General features: G+C 40.4%; 1 protein-coding gene across 1 annotated transcript in view; it reads left to right on the top strand.

Annotated features, from left to right (window-relative positions):
* The window catches only part of Col28a1 (collagen type XXVIII alpha 1 chain), a 165,096-nt gene extending 155,792 nt beyond the window's left edge, over positions 1 to 9,304 (top strand). Inside the window, 2 exon segments of the mRNA NM_001431719.1 lie at positions 5,156 to 5,342; positions 6,920 to 9,304. Coding sequence (NP_001418648.1) covers positions 5,156 to 5,342; positions 6,920 to 7,092 — 360 coding nt within the window. The 3' untranslated portion in view covers positions 7,093 to 9,304.
* Positions 9,305 to 12,685: the final 3,381 nt, after the last annotated feature.

Genomic DNA, 12,685 nt, shown 5'->3' with positions numbered 1-12,685 from the left:
ATCGATTTGATATATGTTATATTTTTAAAAGACTTCTAACTTTTCTTGTGTTACTTCATGTTGAATGGCATTCAAAATGTTGGAGGCTTTAAGCCGAGTACAGCCCTGTATTCTACCTCTGCAAAAGGTCCAGTCAGTCTGGGGATGGGCAGTCCAAGCTCAAGGTGGTTTGGAAACCTTGGAATGCTAATAAATTTCAGTGTGTGTGTGCTGATGGACCTCTAAAGAAGGAACAGCACCTGGGATAGTCCATGTGAGAGGAATCCAGTGAAGCCAGACAGAACTTGGAAGGTTTTGACTGTAGAGCCAGCATCTACCATGTAACCTACCATGCTGGGAAGTGCTAAGTCTAAGCAAAGCCGTCGGCGTACTTGCTTTTTGAGGGAGATAGATTTATTTATTTTATTGTTTTGTATGCTTTGCCTGCATGTGTGTATGTGTACCATGTGAATGCCTGGAGCCTTTGGAGGTCAGAAGAGGGCACCGGATCCCCATGTGACTGGAGTTGTAGATGGCTATGAGCTGCCATGTGGGTGCTGGGAAGTAAATCTAGGTCCTCTGTAAGAACAAGTACATTCGACCACAGAGCCAACCCTTCAGGTCCTCACCTGATTTTGAACAGTGTGACAGAACAGAAACAGACAGAGTGGTAGGCAGGCTTATGATTTTAGGTTGAAGATTTATAAATGGGACAAGAAAGAAGCAGAAACAAACACTTGTGTGCTCACCCATGGAGTAGCCAGAGTTTGTTACCTGTTGCTTTCAAGTCAGTTATAACCTAGGCTCCAGTCCTCCGAGCCGCCCTTCTGTCTTCTCTCCTGTAGCACTGATTTGGTCTCTGTTCTGCTAGTTAGGTTTGGGTTGCCTAAATGACATTGCTGTTAGATGACATTCTGTCTTCTCTACTCACTAGCCCCGTCTTCTTTAGAATGTTCTTGACATCCCTAGAGAAATTGCATAACCCAACTGCCTTTTACTATTTCCCCCTTTTGTATTAAATTCAACTTAACAATGTGCATGAGAAGGGTTTTCTAACTCATGAATTTAACCACTGTCTACCATTTGCCCATTCAATGCTGTAGAGATTAAAGAGGAAAATAAGCGTAAATCAGGGAAGAGAAACAGGAAGGCAGGGGAAGAGAGGGGAGGGAAAGAAGTGGCATTAACTAATTGCCTTTCTAATGCACATATTCATACACATTGTGATGACTAGATTTAGTTCTCAATCTGACATCATCTGGGCTCAACAGGGAAGGGTCCTGGGCATGTAAAGGAGTGGGTAGCCTGAGCCCTAGCATGCATGCATTAGTTCACTGTCCTCTGCTCTTGCCCGTGATATGATAAGACCAGCCGATTCAAGTTCCTTCTGCCATGACTTCACTTTGACTACCATAGAGTTTGCCTGGAGTTGTGAAACTGTCTGACTTACATTGCTTCCGTCAGGGCATTTAATCACAGCAGCAGGTAATGATAATTAAGACACACACAAAACGAGATGATTAAAACTGTCAACAGAAAACACTTTTCTTTATCCTGTATCTTTTTAGGCTCATTGGCTAGGGCTCCGCAAATCTGATTGATGGGAGATACACTAATAAGATTAGAGACAAACAGAGGCTTATTAACATGAGCAACATTCATGCACAGGGGATCATGCAGTCAATGACTGACTCCAAGGGAGGCTAGCACGAGGGCTTAAGCAGCTTCCTGAAAAACAGTAACTATGGAGAGGAGGGCAAGACCAAGGAAAAGGACTGAGTTTCTAGAGTGAAAATCATGGAGAGGTGAAAATATGAGAACTAGAAGGAGAGACAAGGTGGTTAACATTTGAAGTCTTCTGGAACTATCCTTCTACTAAGAATCATGGGTCTCCACTAATAACTCTGCCCTTCCTGGTGGAGAAGGGAGCAGGTGACACCTTAGAAAACATTATGTCTTGCTTTTAGGCCAATAAAAAAGAAGAGTGATCTTCTTGTATTTACTTCTAACTATCTTTACCTCAAAATAATTAATATCCCAAAGTGACATATTTTGGGGTAGCATATTCTTTGGTGTGGTGTGGTTAACAGTTGAACTGTGTATGGGCTACACTGTAGAAGGGCCGTAAGTTACTGAGCACCATGCAGAAGAGGACAGTTGGTCCTGATGTGGCTACTGGAATCTTTTCAGGTGGAGCCTAATGTTTTCTGGGCTGTGGTAGGAAGGCTGATTTTGAGCTACTGTGGCAGACTGAAAAGAATGAAGGAGCCGCAGGTTATGGTGAGAGGTGGAAATAGTAGGCAAGACATAGAAAAGACAGATTGTGCGACCCTGCTCTGTAGCCAGCTGGAGAATTTTTCACCTGTCAAACTGTCAGTCACCTACTTCTTCATTCCTAATAGCAAGCAAGTGATGATTACTTAATGATATTCCCAGTGAGTACGCAAATTCGGGATGTTGCCTGAAAGTATTAAGTATCTGTATCCCAAATAGCCACGAAGTTTAAAATAGAAAAAAAAATTCAGAAAAGGCCACTGTAAGCTGAACCTGCTGTTTCAGGGTTTATAAGCAGGGTACTTTGGAAACTGAAGCAGGACCACCAAAGGATCACACTTTACCTGGCTTATGGAATGGTTCAAGGCCAGCATGGGCAACTTGGTGAGACCACTTGAAATAAAAAAGAAAAGAGAGGGCTGGGGTATGGATCAGTGGTAAGAGTATTTGAAAGGCCCTGGCTTAAATCCCTATTATGGCACATATGTGTACACACATGGACACACATGCATGCATACACACACACACACACACACACACACACACACACACACGGTGAGGGGCATTATAGCCATGTGTATTAAGCATCTTAAATTGTGTATTGTCAGTGTGAAATATGTGCACTGTTGATACTATATAATAAGAAAAATAGCGCAGAGCATAGAAGACCAACCAGAGCCTATTGTCTTTTGGATCGCCTATGCATTAAACCCAGAGTTTCAAAGACACTGAGTGAATACTCTACCAACCGACTTACAGTCCCAGCCTGCACTTTTTTTGTGGTTAAAAATATGTTCACATAGGAAAAAATAGAGCGGGGGAAATATATCAACAGTAATTATCTGTGAGTAGAATTGCTTCTGATTTCTATTCTGCTCTTTTCCCTTGCCCATTATTTTCTAAAGCCCCTTCCAGCAAACATGTTTGCTTTTGTAAGGAGGAAGAACGAATTTTAAATTGCCAACCACAACAATCATACATTTGTTTAATGGTCTCAAGCTTTCCTGAGCCAGAAGATGGATGAAATTATTTTCATTTATAGATGAAAGTTAATTGTGTTTATTCTGAAACATGGTGCAATGTTACAGTTGTGGAAATTCCCAAATGCTCATCTGATTTAGAAAGCAAACAGACATTTCTACATGGAGAAAAGAGGAACTTCTCAGGTCCCAGGAGTTGAGCTCTGTAAAGATTCAAAGGCAGAGGTAATTCCTTAAGGAGACCATGCCACCCGGAGCAGGTAACACTCACCTCAGAGACCCATGCTGCCAGTGACTCTTCTGTTGCTATAGTATCTCTTGAAGAAGCTATGGGAGGGGAACAGCAGTACGTCTTCCCAGTGTCAGGACCTTTCTCCCTTCCCATTGGAGGACTGCCAGTCTCAAAGTGTTAAGAGATGATGATACTCAAACCATCTGATGCACACAGGGCCACTCTGAAAACAGGAACTGCAAGAAATGCACAACTTTACCAAAGGCTGTGTTTGGAACCAGGGAGAAGTTACCGTTGTATTTGAATTGAGAGTTATCTATCCAAAGGGCTAAGGACTGATTCTAATGGACGTATTTGCTCTGATCCTTCAGGATAGTACTTCAGGAAACATGCATCCATAAGTAGTCAGATTAAAGCACGCTCACTCGATAGGCTTGTGAGTATGTGCGCATGTGCTTGCATGCGTGTGCATATGGATCAAACACTGTAAAACAGTAGATAACAGAGGGCATGCGAGGATGACAGCTGGCTCTGTTCACTGTCTGCCTGCATCCCTGGTTAAGAAAGTATCAGAAAACTACTTTATTTAGTTTGTAAATTTGTTTACTAAAATAGATAAAGAGCAGGAGAATGAGAGAGCCATTATAGGAATATAGGGTAAGGACTAAGGTTGAGGCATTGACTCCTCCATATAGCTGAGCTCTAAGAAAAACGAAAACACCAAACAAAAACAAGACTAAACTAAACCAACCGAACAAAAACACTTTCACTTCCAACAGTGACTTGCCTACCTCTTGCTAACAGTCAGAAAACTAACATGAATTTTTCTTAAGCAAAGTACCTTGCCTGTTTCATTATTTATCAACTTGAAAGTTTTGCTAAAAAATGTTTTTGGAGTTATGATCTTGTATACTTTAGTGATGAAGTGTTTCTCAGAACTTCTTAGAAGCTAAGCACCCCACAAGAGTGCCTCTGGGAGAGGGGGTAGGATTTTCAGCTGGGATTGAACAAACCATCAAATGGGATGCTGAGTTGCTTTCATTTAGATTTTGTTGTCCTCTGTCTGTTGTTCCAACTCTCTGCCTCAAAATTCGTTGAATTCTGGGTGTATATTTTAGAATATCTCATTAAGAGCTCTAGTGTTAGGAAACAAAATGAAAAAGACCATAAAAATGCTAAATTAGTGTTGATTTTTCTTATTCATAGCCATAACTAAAAGAAGAATGAACACCATCCCTTTCCAACTTTACATATTTCATGCCCTGCATACAATTCTCCCTGGAAGTTCTCAGCAGAATAACATCTGTGCTCAGACATAGGCAATAAGTGTGTATACTAGATACCACACAAAGTGGCAGGAAAACTGCTCTTTATCAAGTGAGGGCTGCTGAAATAGTCAGCGTTGGACTGCTGGGGAGACACAACAAAGAAAATCCTTTTCTATATTTTCTGAAAAGTCAATTGACATTATCAAAAAAATTATAATGTTATTTTTTCTTTCTTTTTGTCTGTGTCTTATACGAATGTTGTATGCATATGTGATGTTTGTATGTATGTGGTGTGTGTGTGTGTGTGTTTGCATGGTACATGTGATGTGTGTGTTATATGAATGTGGCATGTGATGCTTCATGTATGTGATGTGGTATATGATTGTGTGTGTGTGTGTGTGTGTGTGTGTGTGTGTGTGTAGTTTAATATCTCTAGAGGTCAAAATGAAGAGACTGAACCTTCTGTGTTGACTGAGGCTGGTAACTTGGCCATCCCAACCCCACCTGAGGCCACCAATACACTTAAGCCATTGCTCAGCAGCCCTGAAAGAGTGGAAGCAAGGACTCCAAATCCTAATTTGTTGCAGTCAGAAAAATCTCTGTACAAAGGTAAGAGACCTCTTTCACTCGGCTGCTGTACAAGAGTGGTCTCTAGAGTCTCCACAAGAAGAAATATATAACTTAACGGGGAAGATGAGAGCTAGCTCTGGCTGGGTCACATGGAATATGAGAGGCAGTCATGTTGGGAGTAAATGTGGTTATGGAAATATCACAGCACAGGTTTTAACCCGAATGTTCTGGAGTTGATTGCTTTTCCTGTTTGCCCTAGACCCAGCTGCTTGGTGTTCTTCATAAATGTAGATATTTGAGATTTTTGTCCCGTGATTGTATAACTTGGACTCTGATCCAGCACATGTTTTTCTACAAGTTTATATATGTACAGAGACAATTCATCCCTGTGTGTGTTTTGCAACATACACAAAAATGACAAGTCCAAGCCACTACCTAAAGACTATACATGGACTGACCCTGGACTCTGTCCCCATAGGTAGCAATGAATATCCTAGTAAGAGCACCAGTGGAAGGGGAAGCCCTGGGTCCTGCTAAGACTGAACCCCCAGTGAACTAGACTATGCGGGGAGGGTGGCAATGGGGGGAGGTTTGGGAGGGGAACACCCATAAGGAAGGGGAGGGGGGAGGGTGATGTTTGTCCGGAAACCGGGAAAGGGAATAACACTTGAAATGTATATAAGAAATACTCAAGTTAATAAAAAAAAAATGACAAGTCCAACAGGGGCTTAGATGGACAGGTTGCACTTTACAAGACATTTATTCTAGTGGTAGCAGTTATAGAAATCTGTTCCTTTCTATTGGGTGTAAGGTGTCTTCATGGTAGAAACAGATTTAGAGATCAGCTGTAGAACATATATTTATACACTCTCTGACCCCGAGAAACTGATGAAGGGAGTTAGGGTGAAGATCGGCTCTGCAACAGAGATGGTGGAAGCTTATGCTGCATGGATCATCTCCGAGAGAACAAGTCTTGGGCAACTGGATTCTGTTAGTCTGGCCTTTCTTACCTTGGAATAATTTCTTCAAGTCGAAAATAGAATCAATGCTCTCTGAAGTGTTGGTCAACGAAAAGGATCTAATAAATTGGAGGCTCTAATGAAATTAACACAAAATGGTCTTGTTGTTTTGGCTTTCCTACAGGGAATGCACTTCTGAAGTTCTTTGTAACTGATGTTAAAAGGTCTTGCAACTTTTAAAAGAGAGTCATGATACTAGGACTGCTCTTTGGTGCACCTAAATGATTGAAGTTCTGTGCTGGGGCACAATACTACATCTTTGTAATACCAGTCCTCGGAAGGTGGAGGGTAGATCATGAGAAATTCAAAGCTAGCCTGGGCTATCGTTTTTTTTTTGTTGTTTTGTTTTGTTTTGTTTTTTATCCCATTTTCTCTTGTCAGCTAATCCCTCAGAGTTATTAGTTAATAGATTCTCACTTATGCCTTATTGAAGATGTATAATTTAGTGGGGTTTCATAAAGATGAAAGACTTTTGATTGGTCTGTTCAAATGCACAAAGAATGAAACTTTATGTTACTTCATAAAGCTTCTGTCTTCTCCCCGATGTCTTCAGTGAGGGGAAAACTCCTAGTAACCCCAACCCTGTTTTCTCCCTAGATCCAAGATGCGAGGAGGCCCTGAAGCCTGGAAACTGTGGCGACTATGTGGTTCGCTGGTATTATGACAAACAGGTCAACTCTTGTGCTCGCTTTTGGTTCAGTGGCTGCAATGGCTCAGGAAACAGATTCCACAGTGAAAAGGAATGTCAAGAAACCTGCATTAAACAATGAACAAGCACACTAACGGGCTTCAAGCAGAGGTTTAGAAAGAGCCTGACACATCTGGGCATACAAGAAGTAGCAATAGTTCATAAATCATAGAGCCCTCTCGACCACCACTTAGGGATGTAGTCTGATTAACTGTCTACACCGCTGAAGGGTGGAAGGACTAGGGACCTGGACTCCGCTGTGTAACTTTAGAACACAGTCTTTATCTGTTTCACAACCTGCAGTGTGACCCTGATTCCTCCTCATTCTAATACACATACAATGGCAGTTCACACGCCACCCTCCCTGTGCCCGCACTCTTACAGCACCTTCACAGTGGTTTGTGAGGAGAAGGAATTTGGTTTGAACATTGGAGGGATGTCTTCGTGTGAGTGCTGGAATAGTGGGGGGAGTTATGAGTTTAGCCCAAAGTGATAGTAGAGAGAAATACGTCTGAAATAAACTCACTAATTGTATGATAAATGGACTCTTCCTGTTCCTCATTGGTATCTAAGCCTTCACGGTACGCTTAAGCTATGTATTGAAATGAAGCAGATTTTACACATCTCCTTAAAAAAAAATATGTGAATGAGACTTGATTTTATGGTGAGGGAGTGAGATTCGGCCCACTGTTGTATAACAATTTTGTTATACTAAGTGTGGGAAGACAGCTAGCTCTGAGCTGAGAGAGTATTCTAACACACCATCTACAGAACGCTTTCCCCTTCTCAGCCTGTTGCTCCCATTTCAGTTGGACACCAAAAAGCTCCAGTCTAAGGAAATGGAAGAGTAGCCATCCCAGAAAAAAAAATACCATTGCAGGGGGTTCCATGGCATAATTAAAATTTTACCACGTGACATTATTTATTCAAAAAGACATGCAACCTGCCTGTCAGTTTTAAAATAGGATGGAACAAGCAATAAATGTATATATAACCTGGAGAGTGGCCCGAAGCGCTGACTCTGTGTGGAGAGTGGCCCGAAGCGCTGACTCTGTGTGGAGAGTGGCCCGAAGCGCTGACTCTGTGTGGAGAGTGGCCCGAAGCGCTGACTCTGTGTGGAGAGTGGCCCGAAGCGCTGACTCTGTGGAAGTCCTGGCGTGTCCTTCCCTAACACATGTCAATGACAGAGAGATCCTACTCCAGATCTTGTAATTTTCTATGTAATTTTACATGTAAAACCATACTTAACTCTATGGATACCTACATAAGATATAGTTAATCTTGTATAGCTTATAGCTTTGTAAGAACGATGCCGTCTGTATCGTAGTCGTCAATCCCTATCCCTTAATGGTTTCATTTGGCTTTATAATCAACCTGTGATTTGCCATTTACAAATACATTCACAAATAATTTATTACTTAGATGTCAGAGTCCTAGAAGATTTTCATTATAATATGTAATTCTCTGTGATTTGCTAGATGGCACTGCTATTCATGTGTATACCATAATCAAGTAATATTTGTGAGAATATATAACAACATATTTCATTATTGCTTTGGTTATAATCAACTGAGCTGTTTCTTTTTTTCACTACTCTGCCAGCATCACTAAGGAATTTTCACATTTGTGTCTCTGCAGACACACATTCCAGGTTCTTGAGCATGCATGCCTGTACTGAAGTTGCTATGTATTCAAAACCAGTATACATCATGTCAAGTTTCTCTCCACAGTCAATGAGTTTATTGTTATGTTCCCACCAGTTGTATTCTGGAACTACTGTTGTTCGATGCATGTCAAACACACAGTCCTGTGAGAGTTATCATTATCAGATGTCTTCCTTTCCTTAGATGACTATCACACAGTATCATGTTTGAACTGCTCTTCTCAGGGGCACCTTAGCAAGCTTCATTGCTATCTGTGCTCCTGCCTTTATGAACTATAACCACAGATATTTTTTTATTTTTGTACTGTTGACTGTCTTCTTGTCTCCCTGCCTCCTTTCCCCCTTTCTTCCTTTCTTCCCCTTCTCTTTCTTTCTGTCTTCTTTTCTTGTGTTCATTTTCTGTTTTATTATTAACACAGTGAAGTTTACCCATCATCATTTTTGCTGTTCAGCTCCTCATGCATCTTTCCTGTGAGGAGAGATTTCCCAGGAGCCCAGAAGTCTGCGTGCACTGCAGGCACCTTGTGCCCTGGCGAGATATTCCTCACCCTAGCATTGTGTGATTTCCGAGTAGCTTCAATGTTTGTCCTTCATCTTCTTTAGTTGAGCTTGAATAAAGGTGTGAGCTTGGGTCTGAGGGTAATGGTTCTATCACATTTTTCTTCTTTTATTATGGTGGACTTAAGAGCTTTGAGCATTTTCTTATTTTCTAGCAGTGCATTAAGAAGTGTGTATTAGTCACCATGTGTTGTAGGAAAAGTCAAAGGATTCCAGAATGTCTCTGCTGCAATTTTGACAGGAACAAAAGTATTTATATTCTTTTTTCATAACTTTGCTCCCACAGAGAAGTGAAATGCAAACACGTTATAGTGTTGATTTGGGTGTTTCTTCTGTTGTCTGAGCAAGCTTTTCCTCCTTCCCCAGTAAGTCCTAAGATTTCAAGGACAATCTGAAAACCGCCCCTCTGTGCTGCTTCTTAATCCTGTTGTTCACGTCCAGCATTGAAGGTGTCTTCCCTATTTTTGCCCAGTGACTGCAATCTCAGCTGCTTTGCATATAATGGGCTTGTCTGCTTCTTGGTACCACAAAAAATGACCACAGCATTAGTGACTTAAATAACAAAAGTGTGCTAATGTATGGTTACATGGGTTAGAAGTCTCATGAACCAAAACGTATGAGTCTGGTGTCCAGGCTATTTCTTTCTTCTGAAGACCCTAGGGAGAATCCTTCTCTCTTTTCCAACATGGTAAGGTCATTCCTTGCCTAAGGTCTCTTTGTATCTCTGTCTGCCTGTCTGTCTTGTTCTCTCTCTCTCTCTCTCTCTCTCTCTCTCTCTCTCTCTTTCTTTCCAACTCTGTCTGGGTCCCTCTGGGTTTCTCTCTCTCTTCATCTGTTACCTGTCTGTCTGTCTGTCTGTCTGTCCATCTCTTTCTCTGTTCCTTTATTAAGACAAGATCATGCTATGTAGCCTAAACTTTGTGCTTTCCTTGTGCCCCTCGAGTATTAGGACTGAATGCATGCATATGAGCATATGAGATTCTATTGCTTTTTTAAAACATTTTTTTAAGTTTATTTTTACTTTGTGGGGAATTTTCCTCAGCTAAGATAGGGGCTTACTATGCAGCACAAGCTGGCCTAAAACTTCTGACTCTCCTCCTGCCTCTGCATTTCCAGTGTTGAGATTATACCTGTATACCACTGCATCCAGCTCCTTCCTCTGTTTTCAAAATCAGCTCTTATGCTGCCACCTTTCTAGATCTTTGACTCGATCCCATGTATTGTTCTGTAAGGCTTATGATCAGGTAGAGTCCACTTAAATACTATAAGGTCATCTTCTTACCACAAGGTCCTCCACCTGGTGAAGCTACATCTCTATGGCATCTACCAAATCTCCTTTGCCATGTGAAATGACATATACATATTCTAAGGATAGAAGAGTGGGTGGGTGTCTCTGAGACCATTGCACTGTGCACCATACTGCGTCTTTCCTGTACTGTCTGAGCTCTTCAGAAATGATGGTGTCATGCTTCATTTCTCCTTGGACCCAAAGTTCCTTACAAGCTGGAAAAACTCAGAAAACTTAAAAGCAAATTAAATTCATTTTCATAAAGGTCATTTTATAAATAATTTTTTGCAAGAAAGGAACAGATAAAAATCATGAAAAAGTTACGAGTTTTAACAGAGAATACACCAATGAGTGAAAACCACTAGTCTTGGATCCATTTTGACAGTAAAAAGCCTCCCACTCCATCATTAGCAACTAAAGGAAAGCCACAGGGCTGGTTGTCTGGCTACATTTTAGATCAGAGAAAATAAACGATCTGATAATTGACCCTGGAAAAGAAGATTATAGTTCATTTTTTCATGTCACATACTTGATGAGGCATTTCTCATCAGGTGAACCACCTAATGCCATCATTTTTACCATGCTGGATATTTAGTGGAAAAATCAGCTTCACTAACTACACAAAATACTCCTCGGGTATTTGAATTGCATGTTAAATTTATAAGATGGCAATTAGGTTTTCTGACTTTATTTTTTATCTTGAACATAGCAATAAGTAATTTGGGAGAATGAAGGAAAAACATTTGGAACTGTAATAGATTTCTTTTTCACATATCTGAAAAACCCAGAGAGCCTATAAAGTTTTTAAAAAAGAATTTTTAAAAGAAATCTAGGAAATTAAAAAAATAGTAATTCAAATATGGTGCCAAGGTAACATTTGAAAAAGCACTGAAAACTCTCAGAAGGATTGGAAAAGAGGAACTTGATAAAGAACTAGAAGATTCTGCCAAAGACCCTTACTGAAAATCGCCAAGAAGATGCCTCTTGAGAGAGCTTCCACTGCCCCAGAATGTTAGATGTTTAACTAACGGTGCCCTTTTCCTTACAAATCTATAATCCACTGTGCTCAGTAACAGCAAGGAACTTTTTCCCTTCCTTATGGTATCTTTAAATTAAATGTCACTAAAATAAGATACCCAGAATAGCCTAGAAATTTGTATGACTGTTAAAACTTGAACAACCCCAACTCTTACTTCACACATAAATTCCTATCATTTCATTTTTTTAATTTTTAAAAATATTAGACTAATTTGCATTTAAAAGCACTCATTATTTCCTATCATTTAACATAAATTTGCTTTCCTAAGGGAAAAAGCCTTAAATTAATTCATTTAAAATTACCCTAAGCTCAAAAAAAAAATTAGGACTGTTTGAACCCTGTTTAAATTGGGTTCAGAAATAAGTCTTTTAGGTTCGACAAAAATCCTTAGATCCTGTCTCTTCTAGTTATATAAGTTTTAGATCAGTGGTTGGTTCTCAACCTGAGGGTTGACAGCCCTTTGGGAGTTGAATAACCCTTTCACAGGGGTCACATATTAGATATTCTACATGTTAGATATTTATATAATGATTCATGACAGCAGCGAAATCACAGGAAGAAAGTAGCAACAAAAATAATTTTATAGTCGGGCGTCACTGCAACTGAATACAGGAACTGTATTAAAGGATTGCAGCATTAGGAAGGTTGAGAACCACTGTATTAGACAAAGCACTGTAAAGAATGGATGATATTGGGTTATTGATAGGATATCATGTTTGTCTGACACACCCTATTCTTCTGATTTCATTGCTGTAACTGGACCTGCTGCCTCCCTGGATTTGGCTATTAACATCACCATCATTATAATTGTGTTACTATTTTAGGACAGACAAGCTATACTCTTTCATTCTGGCTACATCAGATACTTCTCACCTTTCCACAGCTCTTCCCAGCCCTCTTCTGCAATTTAGAGCATGCCCTCAGCTTCTGAGGACATTCTGGATGGACATTCATGGAAGCAAAAGCAGAAGTTGCACAATAAGAAAGGATTGTTTGTTTGTTTGTTTAGTTGGTTGGCTGTCTTTCAGTGCTGGGTATCAAACTTGGGACTTGCTCATGCTAAGTAATCAGAAGCACAGTCCTTTGAAAGGAATCTTTAAATACCAAGTAAGAACTGTGGGTTGCAA

This window comes from Rattus norvegicus, chromosome 4 (genome assembly GCF_021556685.1).
Source record: "Rattus norvegicus strain SHRSP/BbbUtx chromosome 4, alternate assembly SHRSP_T2T, whole genome shotgun sequence".
NCBI classification, from domain to species: Eukaryota; Metazoa; Chordata; class Mammalia; order Rodentia; family Muridae; genus Rattus; species Rattus norvegicus.
The sequence above is the reverse complement of the archived record's forward strand: the minus strand, read 5'-3'. Positions and strand labels throughout refer to the sequence as shown.